The 21,961-nt window shown below is 49.9% G+C and overlaps 8 protein-coding genes across 8 annotated transcripts; 3 read left to right on the top strand and 5 right to left on the bottom strand.

Annotated features, from left to right (window-relative positions):
- Window positions 1-1,150: 1,150 nt before the first annotated feature.
- FOBCDRAFT_289090 (uncharacterized protein) lies at window positions 1,151-4,750 on the top strand. Its single transcript, XM_031174671.3, has one exon. The coding sequence runs from the start codon at window positions 1,206-1,208 to the stop codon at window positions 4,545-4,547; it is 3,342 nt and encodes a 1,113-aa protein (XP_031051456.2). The 5' UTR covers window positions 1,151-1,205; the 3' UTR covers window positions 4,548-4,750.
- Window positions 4,751-6,069: 1,319 nt separating this feature from the next.
- FOBCDRAFT_216176 (uncharacterized protein) lies at window positions 6,070-6,984 on the top strand. The gene has a single exon (XM_031174670.3). It carries the CDS (start codon window positions 6,110-6,112, stop codon window positions 6,782-6,784), a length of 675 nt encoding a protein of 224 aa, XP_031051455.3. The 5' UTR covers window positions 6,070-6,109; the 3' UTR covers window positions 6,785-6,984.
- FOBCDRAFT_216174 (Palmitoyltransferase PFA3) lies at window positions 6,985-9,285 on the bottom strand. The gene is made up of 2 exons (XM_031174669.3): window positions 8,793-9,285; window positions 6,985-8,742 (listed from the first exon to the last, which is right to left on the bottom strand). Exons 1-2 carry the CDS (start codon window positions 8,944-8,946, stop codon window positions 7,256-7,258), a joined length of 1,641 nt encoding a protein of 546 aa, XP_031051454.1. The 5' UTR covers window positions 8,947-9,285; the 3' UTR covers window positions 6,985-7,255.
- A 144-nt stretch (window positions 9,286-9,429) lies between these two features.
- Window positions 9,430-11,165, bottom strand: FOBCDRAFT_216173 (uncharacterized protein). Its single transcript, XM_031174668.3, has 2 exons — window positions 10,646-11,165; window positions 9,430-10,595 (listed from the first exon to the last, which is right to left on the bottom strand). Exons 1-2 carry the CDS (start codon window positions 10,892-10,894, stop codon window positions 9,666-9,668), a joined length of 1,179 nt encoding a protein of 392 aa, XP_031051453.2. The 5' UTR covers window positions 10,895-11,165; the 3' UTR covers window positions 9,430-9,665.
- A 239-nt stretch (window positions 11,166-11,404) lies between these two features.
- FOBCDRAFT_216172 (transcription factor TFIIIC subunit TFC1) lies at window positions 11,405-13,856 on the bottom strand. The gene is made up of 3 exons (XM_031174667.3): window positions 13,340-13,856; window positions 12,875-13,289; window positions 11,405-12,827 (listed from the first exon to the last, which is right to left on the bottom strand). Exons 1-3 carry the CDS (start codon window positions 13,553-13,555, stop codon window positions 11,647-11,649), a joined length of 1,812 nt encoding a protein of 603 aa, XP_031051452.1. The 5' UTR covers window positions 13,556-13,856; the 3' UTR covers window positions 11,405-11,646.
- Window positions 13,857-15,407: 1,551 nt separating this feature from the next.
- FOBCDRAFT_18567 (protein phosphatase 2A regulatory subunit RTS1) lies at window positions 15,408-18,115 on the top strand. The gene is made up of 5 exons (XM_031174665.3): window positions 15,408-15,767; window positions 15,823-16,161; window positions 16,223-17,179; window positions 17,226-17,524; window positions 17,571-18,115. Exons 1-5 carry the CDS (start codon window positions 15,744-15,746, stop codon window positions 17,929-17,931), a joined length of 1,980 nt encoding a protein of 659 aa, XP_031051450.2. The 5' UTR covers window positions 15,408-15,743; the 3' UTR covers window positions 17,932-18,115.
- Window positions 18,116-18,737: 622 nt separating this feature from the next.
- Window positions 18,738-20,765, bottom strand: FOBCDRAFT_18564 (uncharacterized protein). Its single transcript, XM_031174664.3, has 3 exons — window positions 20,746-20,765; window positions 20,312-20,678; window positions 18,738-20,228 (listed from the first exon to the last, which is right to left on the bottom strand). Exons 2-3 carry the CDS (start codon window positions 20,459-20,461, stop codon window positions 18,798-18,800), a joined length of 1,581 nt encoding a protein of 526 aa, XP_031051449.2. The 5' UTR covers window positions 20,462-20,678; window positions 20,746-20,765; the 3' UTR covers window positions 18,738-18,797.
- A 115-nt stretch (window positions 20,766-20,880) lies between these two features.
- Window positions 20,881-21,831, bottom strand: FOBCDRAFT_216166 (uncharacterized protein). Its single transcript, XM_031174663.3, has 4 exons — window positions 21,587-21,831; window positions 21,517-21,530; window positions 21,418-21,443; window positions 20,881-21,363 (listed from the first exon to the last, which is right to left on the bottom strand). The coding sequence occupies exons 1-4, from the start codon at window positions 21,593-21,595 to the stop codon at window positions 21,077-21,079; spliced, it is 336 nt and encodes a 111-aa protein (XP_031051448.1). The 5' UTR covers window positions 21,596-21,831; the 3' UTR covers window positions 20,881-21,076.
- Window positions 21,832-21,961: the final 130 nt, after the last annotated feature.

Below are 21,961 nucleotides of genomic sequence, written 5' to 3'. Positions count from 1 at the left end.
CCGCCCCAAGCTACCACCTACCTTCCAGTACTCAGTTACCTTTTTTACCACAGGCTACTTATTACTACTTGGACTCCCCCCCTTTTCCATCTCAACTATCTTTTCTACCCCTCCCGCTCCACCACCAACTTTCCCATTGACAACCTAACTCACCTCTCTGCCTTTCTCACTTCTTGTCTGTCATAACAATCTACTTTCTTCAAAGAAACCCTTTGACACTCTACTCGAGAGAGACGATTCTTCCACTCCGTCAGCGTTACTCAGACTGCTCCATCACACGCTCAATAACCAAGCGCTGCTCAATTGCAAATCGCCGATCAATTTGCGACAGCTGAAATTCCGAACTTTGTCGCGTTCCCTTGACGTTGGGTGACTCAGCCAGTTCGACCTCGATCTTCGGACTCCCCTTCTTGGACCTGTTACTCAAAGAGCCTGCGGCTTCTCGGAATTGTTATCGTTTTCCAATCGAAATTGCGCCTGATCGAGATCTCCTCTGAAAAAGACCCATTGAACTTTCGGCAGTTTCGGGTTTTATCACATCGACACAAGGAAACCCACCAAGCGCAGGACGTTGTTGGTGTTGACACGCATCGAAGGAGGTGTTTGTAGCTTAAGCTACCCCAACCTGACCGACCTGTGGTTCTCGACGGACTCCTTCATTCTATTCAATCACCTGGACCAGTGGTTCTGCGCTGTGCTGCAGCTCTGTGCCTGTCGAAGACGAACGCCCTGCTTTGCTTGATCCAGCGACCCCAAGGCGGCCCTAAAGGAGCCACCTGCATATCCCGCCCTCTGCCAGCTCACCACGCTGCTGCGAACTTGGCACATCATCACGCCTCGGATCGGCCTTGCCAGGACCTACCCAGTCACCCGCTTGTTACTCAGCATCACTACCCTCGCGTGGTCCACTCAGCAACACCACAGGCTTCTTGCGTCCCTGCATCTGCATTCATTACGTGCGGTCGATACTGCCCTGGCTCTTCTGGCATCCTACCTGACACTGGCTGCACCCCAGAGTGACAGCTGCTCCACGAGGGATCGGCTTCCGCAGCCCCTTCCCCGCAATTCGCGTCTCTTATCGTTACCCCCAGGCCAGACGTCCCACCATGGCTCCCCATTCTGACTGAGCTTTTATATACGTCGATGCAACCTTCGAATGCGACCTGTCTCGCCCTCATAGTGTAATCACAACTCTCAGCACGACCATGTCTTTCAGCTTTGATTCAGACTCAAAATCCACATTAACAACTCACAACCTATCCGAAATGTCCTCATTAACACGCTATCAACTAGGTCAGGTCCAGACAGCCTTTCCTTCACAAACACAACCAGTCCCCATTCCCATGTCAGCTATCAGTGCTTCGTCAGGAACTTCAAACTCACAAGAAGGCTCACCACTCATGTCTCCCGACACTGCTGTTCTGACTACATACTCCTCCGTCCAGCCCTCGCCTGAGCCCATGCGAGGTAGGGAGGAGGAGGTATTCCCTTCAAGCTTCCAGTTGCCCGAATCTGTGCTGTCCCGGAAGACAAGCACAAACTCTCTTGGATACAATGCCATGTCGGAAGTCGCCAACAACAACAAAGGAGGCCTCATTCGCCGATTCTCAAACCGAGCCCAACGATTTGCAGGTAGAAGACGACCATCCTCTGGTGCCCCTGCCAGTCGTGACGGAAGTGTTGGCCCCAGCATTCTCAGACGTCGAAGTGACAGCAACGCTACAGCCCCTCAGGAGAACAGCGCCTTGACGGATACCGATGAGGAGCCTGAGATCATCCCCGACGACTGCATCTCCATGGTTGGACTTGATGGCGCTACCAACACCTCATCCGCCAACAGCACTCACGGATCCATCAGCGCAAGTGCTGGAGCTATGGCTGGCCCGGTGCTTCCGGCTGAGCTTCGCAATGGATGCCCAGTGAGAAAGGTTTCAAAGAAGAGCCGACCTAAGAGAATCAATCTTGTATACGAGACCGAATCCAACAAGCTTTCTTGGGATGCCACCCGACCTCAAAAGTCTCTCCATGTCGATGAGATTAGGGAGATTCGAACAGGCTCAGATATCCAACAGTACATCATCGACTATGGCCTTGGCGAGGAGGCGGCCAAGTACAGCGACAAGTGGTTCACTATTATCTACACAGTTCCCGAGAACTCGAAAACAAGATTTCTGCACATTGTTACAGACAACACTAAGAGCTTGTCACTTTGGACAGAATTCTTGGACGCCATGTTGAGATACCGTCAAGAACTTATGACATCGTTGATGGCATTCAACGACCGTGCTGTTGCCCAATATTGGCAAACAGAGATGGCCAAGGAGTTTGGCGACCAGGTTCGAAGCCCCGAGCAAGAGGAGATGAACATTGCTGGAGTGAAACGTGTGTGCCAAAACCTTCACATTTACAGTTCACAAGCGACCTTGGAAGTCAACTTTCACTTGTCTGATTCGCGGCGACGACAAAAACTAAACTTTAGGGAGTTCAAGGACTTTGTTCGACGCATGAAGCAAAGGACCGACGTTCAACGAATTATCCGTGGCTTTGCCGCCAACCCTGAGTTCGGTCTTACCTCGACAGAGTTTCTTACCTTTCTCCGCGACGTCCAGGGCGAGGATGTTGATTCTAACCGCGTTGCCTGGGAGAAGCTCTTCTCCCGGTTTTGCCGTCAGTACCGCAATGACGAGATCGATCTTCAAGAAAACGCCGAGATTATGTCCGAAGCCGCCTTTGTTGGTTTCTTGACGTCAGAGCATAACGATGTGATTCAACCCGAGCCTCAAAACATTGTCCTGGATCGCCCGATGAACGAGTATTTCATTTCAAGCTCCCACAACACCTACCTCCTCGGTCGTCAGGTTGCTGGTCAGTCTAGCGTCGAGGGCTACATCTCAGCTCTTGTCCGGGGATGCCGATGTGTTGAGGTCGATTGCTGGGACGGCTACAACGGTCAGCCCGAAGTTAACCATGGCCGCACCATGACCACTTCAATCAGCTTCAAGGAAGTTATGACCACCATCAACAAATACGCTTTTGTTAAGTCCAAGTACCCTCTTTGGATTTCACTCGAGGTCCACTGCAGCCCGGCTCAACAGGCGACAATGACGGAGATCATCAAGGAATGCTTCGGTTCACGATTGGTCACGGAGACTTTGGAGGCGTTCCCCGATAAGCTTCCTACCCCCTCTGAGCTTATGGAGCGTGTCCTCATCAAGGTCAAGAAGCCTCAGATTAAGGAAGAGCCTGTTTCCATTGGTAATGACTTCCGTGGTCGACGAAGGGGCAACAGCCTCAACTCGCCTATGATGCGACCCTCGGCTCCTGATGGTACTCCTTTGATGCCCTCTCAGTCCCTTCCCCAGAGCCCTATGTTGACACCCAGCCACTCCTCGCGAAGATTGGTCAGCAAGACCCGTGTCAACACTATCACCGAGGGCCGTGTTCAGGATATGATGAGCAGCAGCACTAGCGACAACGAGAGCGCAGGTGAACAGCCAGCCAAGAAGGCCCCCAACAAGACTGTCAAGGTCCTTGGTGAACTGGGTGTCTACTGCGCTGGTGTCAAGTTCTCTGGCTTTGACACAGTGGACGCGAAGCAGTACAACCACATCTTCTCCTTCATGGAGTCTAGCTTTGCCAAGCACTCCCGCGCTAAAGATCAGAAGATGGCACTTGATATCCACAACATGCGTTACATGATGCGCGTCTACCCCGACCGAACCCGCATCACCTCCAACAACTTCGACCCCCTCATCTACTGGCGACGGGGTGTCCAGATGGCCGCTCTCAACTGGCAGACATTCGACCTCGGAATGCAGCTCAACCGTGCCATGTTCGATGGCAAGGATGCTTCTGGCTACGTCTTGAAGCCCGCCGAGCTCCGGGACATTCAAGTTCTCCCCTACAACTCCGACATTGCCGAGGGCAAGAAGGAGCGCAGTGTAGTCTCATTCAGCATTGATGTCATCTCTGCCCAACAGCTTATGCGACCTGCCAACCTCCCCGCCAACAAGTCTATGGACCCCTACGTGGAGATCGAGATCTTCCACGCCAACGACAAGCGCGACAAGAAGGAGGCTGATTCTAACTTGGTCATGGAGCACGACTCGCCCCTTAAAGTCCAGACTGAGGTGATCCGCGAGAACGGCTTCAACCCCATGTTCGACAAGCAGTTCAAGTTCAAGGTTACCACCAAGCACCCTGACCTGATCTTCGTTCGCTGGTCGGTCAAGCTCTCCAACGATGGCGAGAGCTACAATGAGCGCCCTGCCGTCGCTACTTACACCGCCAAACTCACCAACCTCAAGCAGGGTTACCGCACCCTGCCTCTCCTCAACCATGCTGGCGACCAGTACCTTTTCTCTAAGCTCTTCTGCAAGATTAAGGTCGACTCGGTCCAGAAGATGTTGATTGATGCTCCTCGCCGCACCCAAGACGGAAACAAGCTCAACCGTCTTGGTGGCAAGGTCTTCAGCCGAATCAACACCAGCCCTAAAAGTACTATTGAAAAGTCTAGCTCCGAGAAGACGAGCTTTGACAGCTATTGATTACCAACTGAGCCACATCTATCTCATCTGTACGAACACTTTTTTCAACCTTCTTGGATATAATTTTTTTTACCATTCACTTCTCGATCGATCGATACTGAGCCTGACGAAGCTGGATCTGGACGCTGCTTAAGTCTGATATCGACAAGGATCTTGGGCAAAGGATATCCGAAGCCATCCTATGATGTTAGTCACACATCTTTATTCCATGATCCCAGGAGGATCCTGGCGCGACACGCGATGGGACTGAAGGGATCTGTGACTTGATGGATGGAACCTGCGCCATTACTGTTTACTTTGTTTCTTTTCCTTTCGTTTCATTTTATTCAAAGCAGGGTTGAAGCGTTTGAATAACCCTTTTAACAGTACCCTCTGGTACACGACGATTTCCTTAAAAATACGGCGCATGAAAAAAACAGTTAAAGATGGACAAATACCCCCTTTAGCGTGGACGGTGTTGGTCATTATTGGGATTCTATGTTTATATTATTTTTATTATCGTGGCATTGAACGCTGCTCCGATGGATCAAAGGAACAGGACGGGAATGAAAAGGAGTCTGCATACACCACGCTTGGCCGTGATTTGGGAGCGTCAGGGAAACTTGCATTGCACTGGGGAATACCGGAATTCACGTATTATAGATCGGCACAAGGCAGGGGAGCCAAACACTTGGGAAATATCTCTTTTCTGCTGAAACCACTTTCACTTTACTTGGCCCACAATATCTCTCTCATCTTTTGACTCTCTTGTTGATTCTCCTACAATCTGATGTCATCAATGCCACCTAGCACGGAGGACGAGATGATAGGAAGAAGGTTATTGCACGGGCGTAAGAGAGAATGGAATGGCTGGTGGAGAAGATGGAGATATCCCTCACCTTTGAGGCCTCTGAGATGGGACAATGGATCGACATAGGGAAATCATGATATACACATACCGGTGGCTCACGCTACAACAAACAAAACAAACAAACTACTGGACCACCCCCTCAATCTCGGGATAGGCGATATATTCCTTCACCCTTTCGTGGAAGAGGCCTTCTTGGCCTTGACCCAAGGGCGAAGAGGGGAATAATAAGGAATGAACTATTTTACAAACACATGAATCTCTGATACAGTCTGTGACTCGTATTCTCGTATTATTACCCCTGTTCCTTAACAAAATAGTCATAAACTAATCTCCACAAGTTCAACCTCCTAATCCGAGCGTCGAAACCGCCTCGTTCTTATTTCACGGTTCTCACTAAAAGGCGCTCGTTCCATATTCGTCTCGTCTTCCCCGCAGGGTCCCCCCCTCTCCAATGCTGATCTCCACGATCGTCGCGGGGGGGTGTGCGCCCGTTGAGAAGAGGACATCGTATGGAATGAGAATGAGGCTATTCTGAGTTTCTGGAAGAGGGGGGTTGGATAGTGGAGTTGAAGATGTCATTCCAGCTCGACGTTGTAACTTGTAAGCTTTGTCAGCGTTCAAGTCAACCCCGCTTGGATATGGACATACCGTAGTAGCTTCATCTCAAAGCGTAGCATTTGTAACGCTCCTTCATGAATATCGTCTGAGAGTCATGATGAGCGACATAAACCCCCTTGTACTGGAAAAGATACCTCAGGCCGATACTTGTCTCTCAGCTCTTGAACTCGCTAGGGATGCTTTGCCTATCCCTATCTTGAATCATTCTCTTCGAGTCTATCTTCTAGCTCGGTATATCGCCGAGAAAGAAGACTCTCCCTTCAAGTCTGAAGATCAGAGTCCACTTCTCTTTGTAGCAGCTATTCATCATGATATTGGAGCGAGCCACCTCTGCAATGGCGAGCAACGCTTTGAGATCTGCTCTGCCGACTGCGCAAAGGCGCATCTCGCCAAAAGCGGCTATTCTGAAGCTGCGTCACATCAAGTCTGGACTGCCATCGCAGTACATACGTCACCAGGCATAGCAGAGCGAATAGACCCCTTGTCCCGTCTCATACGCCTCGGCGTGCTGTCTGACTTTGGATCGAAAGATTACAGGACAAGTCTAGGCGTTGACGAATACTACACCGAGATCGAAAAGCTTCTGCCGAGATTAGATGCAGAGAAATGTCTAGGTGACGCAGTTGTCAGTCAAGCCAAGGAGATACCACATGTGGATAGTCTCACTTGGCCAAATGACGCCAAGTTCCCTGCTGCGAGCTGGCCTGGGATACTCCTACGGGCACATGCCGAGAACCCAGGGCATGACGGCGTCAATCCAGCTTTCTGAAACACGCCAAAGGTCTCGGTTGACAGGCGATATCATTGTCGTAGGGAGTGAGATTGGCGGTGTAACCCTTTTTTGAAAGTAACATAGTGATGATCAAGGGGTGTTGGTGTTGTAGATCTCATAAACGTGGACGATCTCAACTCGGCAGTTTTAGACTAATCACACGAGTCACGCTTGGCAAAAGAGTAGATCTATAGTAGATATACACCCGTGGATCCATAGGAAGGGTGGAAGTTAAATAATATTGGATATCGGATCATACACCATCAACTAAAACTCCGCCAAAACGTATCGGAGAAAAAGTAATCTGTACCAAGAAGAAGAAGAATAAGAAGAATAATAATATGATGATGATCGAACTTGAAAATAAAAGAATAGAACACAAAACTCCTCATCTCATGACAAGAAACGTTAAACGTCGAGGAACCTCATTCATTTCATTCGCTTTCGAAAACATAACCCTCCAAATGTCTAATCCACGCCTTCGTCTTGGAACTTTGGTGTCCCTGAACGGCTGAGATTGCTTGGTGTTCTACTGAGAGGACTGCTCTGTGAGCTTCCCTTTCGAAGCATGCCGCTCGCTCCACCGCGGCCCCAGTTGCCGTTGGTGACGACTTCAAGGGCGCGAGCCTCAGCGTCGTCACGACGTTGAGCTTCTGATGTGAAGCTTGGACTCAACTTGCCGTTTTCTGGCTCTGGGTTATTTGTGTCGATGAAGCCATCGTCGTCATCACTGTCCAAGTCTGCAAGCTCGTCGTCTACTGTTCGACCTCGAGGGCTGAGTCGGCTCATGGGCACATTTTGTGTTGCATCGGCATAAAGGTTAGGATCGCGGCCCAGAACCCGATCAGCCTTACTCATCGTCTTGGGTCCTGCAAGCTTTGGTCCTGGAGTGAAATGCCGTCCTGCACCTGTAGGTCGTTCGGGAACATCAGGAATATCATCTGGGGATCCCCAACCAGCGTTAACCTCACGAGCTCGTTGTTGCTCTCGCTCAGCTTTAAGTCGGTCCCGCGCCTCAAGCCATTTGCTGCTAGCTTCCCATGTCCAGCCATCTCCTGTTGTGTTGGAGACAGGGAAGAACCAAAGGGCGGGGGTAGGTCCGAATAGATGCAACAAGTTGCGTTTCCAGCCGAGGTCAAAGACATTAGGGAGCTTCTCAGAGTCCTGTTCGTCGAGATACTCCTCATATCGCCTTTGTCGTTGTTCTCGTTCTCGCTGAGCGTACGAAAGCTGAACAGGGTGAGAACCATCAGGGGGATACGACCGTCGCTCTTCGCCCTCTTCAGGTCGAGTGATACCTGGCAAAGCATTTGTGTGAAAGTCGACAAATTGGCGAGCAGCTTCCGGTACATTGTTGGCGGGATTGTGAGCAGAGTTGTAGGTCTTGCGCAAGGGTGACAGGTATCGTGTCTTTTCGAGACACTCGATCGTAGTTTGTCCACAACGTGCCAGGTGAATATGCCATCCTGTAAAAGCACCCACAACGAGACCAATAATTCCGCTGATGACGCTCAACATGATAAAGTTGACGGGCAGGAAAGTATCGATGTACTCCTGATCATCCAGCGCCTCGTACCAAACCCATGATCCGCTGACCGCAAATGACCAGAAGCAGAAAACAGTCGTATAAATGAGGAACAGGAGGAATGCCTTGTGGTTGCGCAGGCCGATGCACGTTGCTAACCAGGGGCAGTGGTGATCCATCTTCAGAACACATCGTCGACATGTCGAGCAGTGGTGCGCACGATCAGGCTTACGAGCCTGGCACTTCTTGCAGAATCGAAATTCGCCGTTACTCTTGACTGTAAAGGATGTGCCCTGCGGCGTATTTTGTGTAGGAAGGAGTCCATAACCCATATCGTTCGTTGTCGAGCCGGGGGGTGTAAAGACAGCGGTAGTGTAGCACCAGTTGAGCATAATGTAAAGTACAACACCTATTATCGAAGAACCTGTGCCTGTAAAGTTGTTAGATGGAAACATCAGCATCACCGCAGTCCAGACTTACCTATCCAACTGCTCTTCCTGCTGGCACTACCGATACAGACCACCACCCAAACCGCCCATGATGTCAAACCGTAAACGAAAGCCAGTGGAAAGTATGTCGCAAAAGTACAACAGCAACGCTCAATCTTGCGCGCCCATCTCCGAGCTGTCGCCATTGCGCCCGCTTGTATGTTGTCTCTGTAACCTCGAAGCCAGTCCAAACACTATCTCCCTGATCGCTCGTGCAATAAATATTCAGATATCTATTCGAATCGTCTCGTCATAGCGTTGTTCCAGCGTAGCGAACACAGGGGTATCGTTTAGTCGATCTTGAAGAAGCCGTTATTCGATAGCGGAATCTGGGGAAAGGCCAGAGGAGAAGATAGCAGCAGGCTTTGCTGCAAACGCTCAGTATCGCAGGTGTCTTTGACGCAAAATACACAAAATTATTAGATGATGAAAGCAAAGTTGAACTGGTGAAATATCCTGAAATTAATTACGGGAGTGTTGTCTACTCTCACTGTATCGTATTGGATTAGAGTGAAGCTTAGGTCATCAGGGGCCAATGGGTTCCACATTTAGCCCCGCTCCGGTTCTAAATTTACAACTCCGCCTCTTGAACGCGTAAACCCAACGTGCATCCGCTGCGGCTGCTGTAAGTTGAATCAGTGCAATGCTACATAATCTTATAGAGGAAGAAATGCTCGTATATGACTGTGTTTGCTCACGATAGATCAGTTGAATTAACGACTTCACGGCAATGAATGAATTACTTGGGCATCGTCAATGATTCAGCTACTATATAAGCTCAGGTACATTGCCCAGCAGTCTCCCAAGTTCACTTCTCAAACTTGCCAGTCTCAAATTCATTCTCCGCAACAATCATTCCGCGAATCTACCAATGAATCTGCATTCCCGTGTAAGGGTCTCCTCCATTGACCTTGGGGTTCTCCTTCTGCTCAACGAGGTCTGAGCCAGGGCTAGGGCCTTTGCCAAACGTCTTTGACGTCTCATAGCGAACGGTGCCATCTGCGTGTCTATCCTTGACGTTAACCATGCTAGCGAGAAGCTGGTCCATGTAGGAATTGTACTGCTCCGTGTCTCGGATCTTGCACTTGTTGCTGTTGGACTCAACATGCTGGGTGATCGAAGCAAGAGACCCAAACGTGTTGAGACAGTAGGGGCAGCGGTACTTGCTCGCAGAGTGAACCTCGGAGGTGAGGTGTGCGATGAAACCCTTCGCTGTCTTGAAGGCCTTGCCGCATCTCCCCATGCGACAATTAAATTTCTGAGTGTACTCGGAGTAAAACCGGCCCACGTTGAAGTTGGGATGCTTGGGGTCGAGATCGCTCATGAGGTCGAAGGTAGCTCTGGCGCTCGGAGCAGTGACTTGCTTGAGCTGCTCTTGAGTAGGGCGCTGAGCTGCAGGAGCATCTGGGAACAGGTTCTTGCCTTTGTTCCAGCTGTTTTCTTTCTTTTCCTTGGTGGGCTGGAGTGTGGTAGAACTAGATTCGCCAAGGCTGGGGAACTGACTCTGCTCGATAGTAAAGGGAGCAGGAATGCTTCCAGTTGATTCCCAGGTAGCATCAGGAAGACCCTTGTTCGCATTTTCGGGCATGTAGCCTCCATAGTTGTTCTTGAGAGGCTCTTTAGTCAAAGCTGTAAGGGCTTGGGAGAATTCCATCTTCTCCTCACGCATGGTCTCAATCGTGTTCGTATTGAGAATGAGACACTCTTTCTCGACGTGAGATACGAGTCCGCCAACTCGAACGAAAGGGCCTTTTCCACATCCTGTGCAATAAAGGCTTTGTTCCTGAGGGTGATCCTGCGGAGGAGTTAGCAGGGCAATACAGGAGAAGAAGAGATGAAACTAACCTGCTGGATGTGGGTGATTTTGGCGGATTCGGTGTGAAAGTCACGACTGCAGAACTGGCAGTGTATATGCTTAGCCTTGCCTTGAGCGCTCATCTTTTCTTTGTGATCGTGAAGCTGCTGCCACGTGCTGAAGATTCTCTTGCACGGATCACACCAGAACCTGTCGCTGGTGAGGGTGCCAGACCCCGTTTTATATTCGGAGACCACGATGGCTGTCGCGCCATTGGATTGGCGTTTGACGGCTGCCATCTTCTGTTTGGAGTGAAGGGTGAAGGGAGAAGAGAGAAGATTGGTGTTTGTCTGCAATAATGCGGATGGATGCGGAGGTGAAAACGGAAAGATGTGGGAAGGAGGGTGCAATCGAAATTTATATGCAGGTGAAAACGCAGGCAACAAGTAAACAAGAACACAGTGAGTCACTGTCACTGCGAAGCACGGCAAACGTGCAGAATAAGAATGTTAACGGGCTCGCAAAGAGGTGTGAGGAAACAATAAGTTTGAGGGGACAATAAGTTTGAGATGAATAAGAAAAGATCAAACCAACGAAGAGCCACGGGAGGAACAATAGCCGCAGAGCAAAATGGCAGAGAACGATTATATAAGTATCCTGATTGCTGGCAATTCACTTCACTTTGAGCATGATTCTGATACTCGTTTTACTTCTATAATGGTGCTGCCGACGGTTACTAACGCAAAGTTGGACTTCACATCGTTTTCTCGCAAAGAGTTTGAAAGCCAAGCACTGCTCAAACATGGGGTTTGTTAGCAACATTTTCCCATGGAAGCAGGGGAGAAGACAATAGAATGGAATTAGTACCATAGGGGCAAAATGCGAGAGTCTGAGCAACAAACTGTAATGGAGGTTTGGAAACGTGCCCAATGCACAATTGCGGCAGGGAATTGTTTGATGACTGCATTTCCCCTTTGCTTCCTTACAGCTGACTGCATACTGCCATGTCCCTTGCTTCTTGGTACTGTGATCTGGTTCCCGTATTGACAACTCATCCATACATCATCTCTCTATCTATATCCTCGTCCCTTACAGCTGTGATGTCACCATCTTCATCATCTCCTGAATCATCGTCATCCGAATCCTCATTTCCGGATCCCATCTCTTCCAATATCCTAGCCTCTTCTTCCCCTCGCTCGACCGCCCGTGTCTCTTCAGCTGGTGCCCGCTTCGGTCCTGCGTTGGGGTCTCTAACACGCACGCTGTAACCCTTATGCTTGTTCTTCTTTGTCGGTTGCCGTCCACGAAGTTGCGTAAGCTCCTCGTCTGTGAGACGTAGATTAGGCAGAGGGAGATGGAATGTTGCTTGATTGGATCGTATAGGAGTTTCGTCTCCTGCTTGTAGCGTCATTGCGAAATCTTCTCGTGTAAGGTGCCGGTCAAATTGGATCGCGACCAGTTTTGTCTTCATGATGGCCTTGACCTTTGCCCACAGACCTCCGTGATACCATCCGCTGCTTGGGTCCCATTCGGGACGGATAGCAGCATTCTCAAGAAGCTCTTTGAGTAGTGGGTCGGTAATATCGCATACTTGCCACACTTTACCATCAGTGTGAAAGGTGTCGCCGTCAAAAACGTGGCTTTCCGAGAGCTCCTCCAGAAATTCCTTCAAGGGGCCCATCTGGACCTTGCGTAGCGATTTCCACGTCTGACCGCGTTGGGCACGCTTCTGCTTAGGAAGCTTAAACATGAGAGTCTGATAGGTTCGATACTTCGGATCGGTCCGTGGATCGATACCATAAGGAACCACACCATCCCTCCATGGCCCTCCCTTGAACTGATAGGCTGCGTAGTTGAGATACTTTTTGAGCTCGTTCCAGTTCTTGAGTTTGCCTCCAAGGTGATTGAGTAGAGACCGCCGTGTCCACACTGGCCGCTCTTCAAAGGCCGCTTCGAGTTCAGCCATGATTTCCACCATTCTAGGATCGGTCATATCGGGTTCAAGTTGAGGTCCAGCTGGTGCAGGGTCTTCTGCGCCAATGAAGTAACCGACTTGCTTCACAGCTGTAGTGTTGACCGTACCGCCATCTTCAGTGGCACGTACGTAAGGGTTTTGCGAGTATTGGTAGTTGAAAGGGAGGCTCATGTGCGTAAACATCGGTGGTGGTAGAATATCGACATTCGGTCCTTTGTCAGTTCCAGGTTGGAACTTGAACTCCTTAATCTTGTCGACTGCAAGCTGTTAGTATCCTGAACAGATTTTGGACCAAAAAGCTTACCATCTCCAGGGAGCACCTTGTCCACGTATTGTTGCGCAAATGACGATTTGGACATATCCCAGTAAAAGTCCGCAAGCCCCCGAAATCGATGTGTGTTCCGAATAACACCAACTGCTTCAACCTGGTACTTGTCGACATTGTCTGCCATTGTTCGGCGCAATACTTTGGGGTCGTCCAATCTGGCATGAGATGAGACTCTGTCATTTTCTTGTGGTTGATCCTCAGCGTCGTTGATTTCAACATCTCCTTCCCATGGTCCATCAGTACCACGCTTGCGCTTACGCCCTGTTCGTTTTGGAACAGTGATTTTCAGCACGACATTATGACTGCGGGCATTGTGTGACATGATGGGTTTGCAGAACGGCATCTCTGGCGTCAGATAGAGGGGAATCGAGTTTCTCCCTGCATCCATGACCTGAATTCCTATTAGTCGAAGTAGAAGACTGAACTGTTATGAGTTCTTACATGCTGGAGATTTGGTACTCGGCCGAACGCCTTGATGGTACGGTCGATGTTTTCAACCACAGCAGGAATCTCAACAGCACCAATTGCGCGAGAAGGAACTGTATATCTGGGAGCTGAATCTGGATGAACCGAATCATTGGCTCTTTCACCATTGTCATTCTCTAGTTGAGTATCATCCAGGCTTTCATAGCCGTTCTCATCGGACGAAATCTCCATCTTTGCTTGCCAACTGTTATTGTAGTCGTGACATCAAAACGAAAGGCCCAATTTATGAGAAAAAGAATATTGTTGTATCTTCATGTAAGTTCTGTTGTCGCCCTGTAAACTCTAGGTTGAAAAAACAACACTGACAAGCTCCAGATACACACCGGAGCTAACTTTTATGGGAGGAAGACGGTGACACAACAGACCCAAGAATAGTGGCCAATTGGAACTCGCTGATGAGTCGGAGTCTGTGCTGATGCTGCCCAAATTAACGGAGGGGGAAAGTCGATGCCGCTGTTGCATTGGATACGCGATGATGATGACTTGACGTGATTCTCACCAGGTGCCCTTGACATTGATTTCGTTGTGGCTGGGGATGGGCTTCACGCACTGTCTTTCTGACCTGAAAACACTGGCAGAGGACAGTGTCATTCTAGTTAACTTCTGTGGCTGTTCTGGTCTGTGCTTACGACCTGGCTTATCAAACTCCAATGAATGTTGGGTTCGAAAGGGTATCGGTATCACGAAGAGAAACAACGAGACCAGAAAAGACTCACGATTGAAACATCTGCTTAACTCACGGCTGATATGATCTGAAAACACACTTTGTCGTTCCCATCTTAGCTATGGAATGTTCTAAGCTGTATCCTCTCTCTCACCTGAATTTGCACCTGCATGCCTCCAACAGCACAACAAAACTGGCTTACAATCAGTCAATTACTAGAAATAGAGAGTATCACTAATATGCTCAAGTCTAAAGCACATTTTAACGTTCGTCTGATATCCTTTCTTCTAGAATGGACTTTCGAGATTCTGTTTATCTGCGGCTGAACATTCCCATGTTAAATGCCCGGCCTCTTACACAGCCTACCTGTAATTTCGGCCGCGTGACTGGTTCAACTCACACCTAGTGGCACTCCAACTGACTCCCTTGACGCCCACTTCTTGGCAGATCGGTATTTGATGTCCTTTCAGTTGAACTTAGAAATAACTATAAACAACATAAAGTGATACAAATAATAGCTAAAAGATAGCCAATATCAAACGCATTAAAGCCAATGTACCTTAAATTATAGCAAGCATTGATCCAAGCCTCTCCCTAATTACCAGCTCCTACCAAGCATTGGGGTCCATTCAGGAGGGGCACATCCCCCTAATGTGCCTCTGCAGCGCCTCTAGTGGTTTCACCGCCCGTTCCTAGTCATCCCAACCAGGGTCAGTCCAATTGAGCTCACCAGTGCATGCCTAGGGGATCTGTTAGCGATAGCACAGCATCTGCACACTGTCACTAACAGCTGGTGATCTACGTGAACACCATGACCCGAACCTGACCTCCCTCTCCAATAATCGAAGCGCGTTCCCTCCAACTGGAGCTTCCACCCCCCCGCAAAGCACAATACCTACTCTTCGCCGGCGCCCAACGACAATCACGTCCGCTACCTACGACAAGTTTCCGATTTCCTCATCGACGACAACGAGGCTCGAGTCTGAAGCCGCCGTGAGCATCTCGACCACGCCGCGTCCTTGACATTTCTTCTTCTTCGTTCCACTTCCAGTTCTACTTTGCTCCTCACGACCTTTGATCTTACTACGTTTTCTCCTCCCTAAGACAAGACAGCAGCACCAGGAAGCATCAGCAGAGACCAACCCGGCCGAGCCCCCGTTCCAGTTTCCCACCCTCCTGCGCAAGTACCAGCCAGCGCCTCAGTCAGTACCAGCGCCCAGCACTCGCACTGCACAGCACCGCACTTGATTGCACCTCATCTCGACGCACTGTCGCCCAACACCTACCAAAGATCTTCAGCTCTGGCTGGTTCAGTGCTTCATCGTTCTTCTCCTGCATGGGATCAATCGTCGCTTTTCGCTTCCCGAGTAGTCTTTTTACACCAGCTGCCCCGGCCTCATCAGCTTAGAAGCTCTCGCACTCGCGGTCTTTCGTCCGGCTCTCGACAGCACCACAACGCTCTCGCCAGGCTGGCCCCTCTCCTCTTACCTTGAAATCGACCCCTAACAAAGATTATCGACATCGCTCATCGCTACGACGCCTCGATTCATTGATATTGTTGCTTGCGCAGCTGTTATCACATCCCCGACGTCCCTTTGCCCCTGACGTCGTTGCCCCGGTGCCCCACTGCCTCATACAGTTGAGCAGCGGGCGTCTTAAACCGCCCCTCCACACGACACGCTGTTGTCCGACAAGATGAAGCGCTTCAGTCAGAGAGTTGTATGTCACTGTTGCTTTATTATCTACTAGTTTTGCTTGTGCTAATATCATCCAGCTCTCGCGTGGGAAAGATCCAAATAAGTCTTCTAAGAAGAACAAGGATTCCAAGGATGGTACCGCGTCCCCTTCATCACGGGATTCCAATCAGTCACCCGTGCTCACGCCCTCATCCTCCACGTCGACCTTGAACGATCCTAGAAACAAGCCACTGCCACAGAACAATGCTGGACACGGAGGTGAACACGGCAGTGGCTCACAGCCCTCCAATCTGTCCAATGTAACTCAGGCCGGTAGCACCCCTGATCGCTTTGCAACTGGAGGCGCTTCGAGCCCCAATGGTGGAAGTGCCAACTCGAGACTTCCGCCAACTGTTGTCATCAGCCCAACACCAGGTGTAAGTTACACTTCTCGCTACCATTCAGTCTCGAACTTTCGACTAATCACAATTACCACAGCATATCCCTCCCCCCGGAGCCGCCGAGACGATGCCACACGATTTGGCCCCTCCTAAAGCAGGACAAAAGTCACTCTTGATCCATCGAGGAATAGATAACCGCGATGCGATTCCCGAGGGACTCAGAACCCCAAAGAGACAGCATTCTTCACGATTCGACATCTCCGCCCACCGCGAGCTTGAGAAGTTGCCTGGATTCCACGAGGTCCCCCCTAACCGACGACAAGAACTCTTCATGCAAAAGATTGATCAGTGCAACGTCATTTTCGACTTCAACGATGCGAGTGGTGACATGAAGTCCAAGGAGATCAAGAGGCTAGCTTTGCACGAGCTACTGGATTATGTCGCCAACAACCGACAAGTCATCACGGAACCCATGTACCCCAAGGTTGTCGACATGTTTGCCAAGAACTTGTTCCGTCCGATCCCTCCTCCAATGAACCCTCAAGGCGAAGCTTTCGATCCCGAAGAGGACGAGCCTGTTCTTGAGGTCGCTTGGCCGCATATCCAGGTCGTTTATGAGTTCTTCCTTCGCTTCATTGAGAGTCAGGATTTCAACACCAACATCGCCAAGGCCTACATTGACCACAGCTTTGTCCTCCAGCTTCTTGAGCTTTTTGACTCAGAGGACCCCCGTGAGCGAGACTTCTTGAAGACCACCCTCCATCGCATTTACGGAAAATTCCTTAACCTACGATCCTTTATTCGACGATCCATCAACAACGTCTTCTTCCAATTCACCTACGAAACCGAGCGATTCAACGGTATTGCCGAGTTGCTCGAGATTCTTGGCTCTATTATCAACGGGTTTGCTCTCCCTTTGAAGGAGGAGCACAAGATCTTCTTGACCCGAGTGCTATTGCCGCTGCACAAGCCCAAGAGTCTGAGCATGTACCACCCTCAGCTTGCCTACTGTATTGTGCAATTCTTGGAGAAGGATGCTTCTCTTACAGAAGATGTAAGTTGAACTTGTTGTTTCTTAGACGTCATACTAATCATCACAGGTGGTTTTGGGATTACTCCGTTACTGGCCCAAGGTCAACAGCACAAAGGAGGTCATGTTCCTCAACGAAGTCGAAGATATCTTTGAGGTCATGGATCCTGCAGAGTTTGCGAAGGTTCAAGAACCTCTGTTCCACCAGCTTGCCAAGTCTGTCGCCAGCCCTCACTTCCAGGTTGCCGAGCGAGCCCTGTACTTCTGGAACAACGAGTACTTCTGCAATCTTGTCAGCGACAATGTTGAAATCATTCTGCCCATTATGTTTGCTCCTCTCTACGAGAATTCAAAGGGCCACTGGAACAGGTATGTGACGTTGAACGCTCTGAAGGACCAAGTCTAACTGTCACAGAACGATCCACGGCATGGTTTACAATGCTATGAAGCTGTTCATGGAGATTAACCCACAGTTATTTGATGACTGCTCGCACGACTACACAGAACAGCAGAACAGCGCAGCAGCACGTGAAGCTCTTCGAGAGCGTAAATGGGCTGCTTTAAGCGAGAAGGCCAACCAACAGAGGGAAAGCAATGGCAATGGAACCGCCGATGCCCCATCAGCACAAAACCATGTCAACCCCATGCCTCGTGTAGACGAAGTCGACCCAGTCACCGAGGATAATTCGAAGCGCCTCGATTCGCTTAAGTTGCAAGACGGCCGACCCAATCTCCACGAGCGACAGAACTCTGTAGGATCTACTCGAAGTCGGTAATCCAAGTTAGCAGCTATCCAACATTCGTCAATGCATCGAACTTGGATAAGAAAGGGACGAATCCCCTTTCCAAAGTCGAATACAGAGGGACACTGGTGGATTCGGATAACGATCATTGCTGCATAGTCGTGTTTGGCGGTGGTATTATGATTATGAGAAGGGATTGGTTTTTCGCGGTTCAATAATGGACTAAAGAACACGCGTACTCGACATACAGTCACTTTTACTGGGATTGGGACTGGCCAGTGTGAGCACCGTCGCTATATTTCGCCTTTTGACTCTTGAACCTTCTTTCTTGGCTTGCGCCTCAGCTAGACCACATTCAGGGGGGATTGTTCTGGGGAGGACAAAAGCGTGCAGATATTACAATGCTACTGAGTTCTCTCTCTGGCTCTCGAGATGACAAGAAAAGAACGCGTGTTTTTATACTATATTGCCTGTCGTGGCATGATGGGAACCGAGCATTAAAAAAACATGGATGTCTACGCTTCTCGTGTAACTCTTTGGGGCGAATACTGAACTTTGTCTGTTCTTTTCTTCTTCTTTACTTCTTCTGGCTGTCTCACTTTTTTACCCTCCCGCGACATGGAACCGGGCGCCTGGAGGAGCTGTAGGTTCTTCGCTGGTCCCGGGTTTGAGTTGTGTTTTTGTGCTTTTGCTGTGTGTAAAGAGGGAAGAGGGATTGAGGGTCTGCTTGGTTTTATGTAGACGATGAATGAGCAAGACTAAAATAAAAGTCATTACTATTACGACGTCGGTAAATCATGGATCAGGTTGTGTGAAAGATGTGAATCAAATTCAGAGATCTATTATTCACATGTAGTTGTACATCAGTGTATCTCGTTACAAATGTCTCATTGAACACCTTACCATCCTCGACCTCGATCATATCCACCCCTCCCTCTACCACGATATCCGTTTCCTCTCCCCCTCCCTTGATATCCGTTGTGCGGCGGAGGTGGAGGCGGTGGAACATTCCAGCCACCCATCATCTGGCCCATCATGGCTGGGTTAGGGGGGAACCAGCCTGGTGCCATATGTGGAGGAGGCGGCGGAGGCGGCCAAGGACCTTGGTAACCTGCTGGAGGAGGCGGAGGGACAGGGAAGTCTCCTGGTGGGGGAATAGGAGGGAAAGGCGCTGGGGGTGCTTGCTGAGGAAAAGGAGGCGGGCGATATGGACGGTCTCGGGGGTCCTTGCCTTGGAAGGGCGGAGGTGAACGCGATGGTGATCTGCTGTACCCTGGGCGCTCAAATCGTGCTTTACGGCTTCGACTCCGACTCCGGCTTCGGCTGTAGCTGGGACTGCGTGGTCGTTTTGTGCTGCGATCGTTATCACGACTATATGATCGGCTTCGGCTGCGGGAAAGACTTCGACCCCTGGAGTCTTTTGAATCTCGTCGGCGCTTGTGCGTAGGTCGTGAAGAACTTCGTGATCGACTGCGTGAATAGCTGCGAGATCTGGAGCGCGAACGACCCCTGTCTGACCCCTTTCTACCCTTTTTCTTTCTCTCCTTCATTTTCTCGCAAAACTGACGGGACCAGCCGTAGTATGTGTCTCCTGCGATAACCTCGCCAGTGATTTCATCGAGAACAACTCGTTCCCCTAACTCATTTAGATCGTTACCGGGTTCGTCGTTCCACTTTTGCTCCTTCGAGAACATGCGCTCAACCTCTCCCAAGAGGTCTTGCACAGCGTTGACGAGAACCTTGTCTGCAGGGCCAGCAGCGAGTTGAATAGGCCGAATCTGGTCAGGAAACATTGGTTTCGTCGAGTTTGGAGTCAGGTGAGGTAGCCATGTTGTCGCGGGTAGATCATACCACGGTACTGTGCTGTCGCCGTGGAAGGAAGGGAGCGCAAAGGGCGCGTCCTTTGCAAGCTTGAGAGTAACATTGGATGTTTGCGCTTCTTGGGCGGTTTGAGGAGCTACACCACTTGCGAGAGCATCTTCAAGCTTTTTGGCGAAACTTGACTTGACGTATTGCTGATTCTCCCACAGGCGAATAAGATTCGCGATCTTTTGCTTATGTTTCGGGCAATTGTCGAACGCGGCGGCGCTTGCGATCATCCCAGGCAAAACGGGTTCCCAAGCTGTCGCAAACTTGAAGTCATCATTCCTCGTGACGGCGTGATACAGCACGTCATTTAAAACATACAGAAGATGCAGTCTCCGTCGCTTAAGGCTCGGCCGTGAGCCGTCGTCTTGTAGACTCTTGGATAGGGCATTGAAGTATTTTGCCAGGGCAGTCGTGCGCGCGGCAGAGGGCGCAATCTTATCGATGATCCAAACCTTGCATTTCTGTTTGACCAAAAAAAGCACGCAAAATTTAGTGACTTCTGCTTGGGTACAGAGGGAAGAGCTTTTCAAGCGATGGAGCAGACCTGGACGTTGGGGCGCGAGCACTTGGCGAGGGCGTCTGTTAGGATCGGGAAGAAGGCATCGACTTCAGGACGGCTAAGGGATGTTGGATCGGCGCGGAAGAGAGTGGCAGAGAGGGTGGCCTTTGCGATGGCCAGCTCTGGCGTGGCCATTCTTCTGAGTGGCACTAGAGACTCTATTACGAAGACAATAAAATGTTGAACGAACGAAGTTGATAATTGAAGCTATGGTGGAGCTGAGGCGAAGTTAGAGCCTCCTTCAACGGGTGCGAATGCGGCTAATTGCCGGGTCTCTCAGCACGTGGCTTGGCTGCACAAGCGGTAATTCGAGTATGACGCCCATGACGAGCCGCGAATAACGTCAGTTTACCTGTACCATCTCAGAAAAACACCCAATTCAATTTTTCGTAATACTGATTTAGTGAGAGTGTACTAACGTTGCAGCAACACAGAAAAGAGCGATTCTTTCCGTAGAAGCTCCAAGCGAGTTCGGAACCAGGTTCAAGGCTCCACTCCAACCGGTCTTGTCCGTAAGGATGTGTTGCATCCAGCTTATCACCGAATATGACAGCGTTGGTGAGCAAATTTGTGTACATTTTGCAGATGAAATAAATTCAATGTGATAGTTTCTCAATTCGAAATATCCAAGCAAACTGAAATCCTTTGCCTTTTTCTAGTAAATCATAATGACGATGCGTTAAGGTAATTGTTATACACAGCTCCAATACCGAGCCCTCTCCTCATATACACATTTCCGGGGTTGTTGGCTTAAGAGAATCGATCTCCCTTTGGACTTCGGTATACATTTGCACTTTCGTATTTGCTCTTCTCTCCAATTCGCTGGCTCTCGGTCTCGGGCGCATGTCTCGTAGGGGCAGGGTCGCTGCTTGCTTCTTGGCTTGGGGAGCCGGTACTATCGGTGCGGGCAGGGCTTCCGTTGCCCTCTGTGGTTTCCAAGTTCTCGATCATCTGTCTCTTCTTACGGTGGGCTTCCATCTTGGCCTGTCGGTCGGCGTTGATCTGCTGCTTAGCAAAGTAGTAGGCACCGCCACCAGCTGTGACATGGTCAATTGATGTGCTAGGGAAGAAGGAATTGTGAGGTTATGTACCGACGCAAAGAGAGCCCCAGCCCAGCCTATGATTAACATTGTCAGCTTCGAATTGCTAGATTTCGGGGGGGCGGAAATCGGAGGCGCAAAAGTACGAACCAGAAAGATTTAACCTAGAGCAGTCAGTATCAACGGCGCAATAATCGGATTTGTCTCCTTGGAAACTCACAGTGTTCATTTTGGCGATAATCGACAGTTCAGAGTGATGTTGAAATTTTTGACAGCGAAAATCGGGACGCAGGATTGAAAGACTGTAAGAGGCAGGGTTTTGTCAAGGTGTAAGTGGAATGGCCTGACATGATGAACCGAGAGGTTCCTTTCGAGGTCCAGGCCTTGTCGCTTGGCGCCAGATTTGGGTACGTACCGTTGAGGAGCTCTGGTGGTTTTCAGTGCTTGACTTGACCATCTCCCGCCGCTAGAACAGTTTCACCTTGGGGCGTTGCGGCAACCACAAACTGCCGTGAGAAAGGTCACAGGCGCAGCTTATACAGGGATCAATTCATTTGTGCTTTGATGGCACGGGGCGAGTTGAGTTGAACCTTAT

Source organism: Fusarium oxysporum, chromosome II (assembly GCF_013085055.1).
Source record: "Fusarium oxysporum Fo47 chromosome II, complete sequence".
NCBI classification, from domain to species: Eukaryota; Fungi; Ascomycota; class Sordariomycetes; order Hypocreales; family Nectriaceae; genus Fusarium; species Fusarium oxysporum.
Note: the sequence above shows the minus strand (reverse complement) of the source record. Positions and strands in the feature narration are given on the sequence as shown.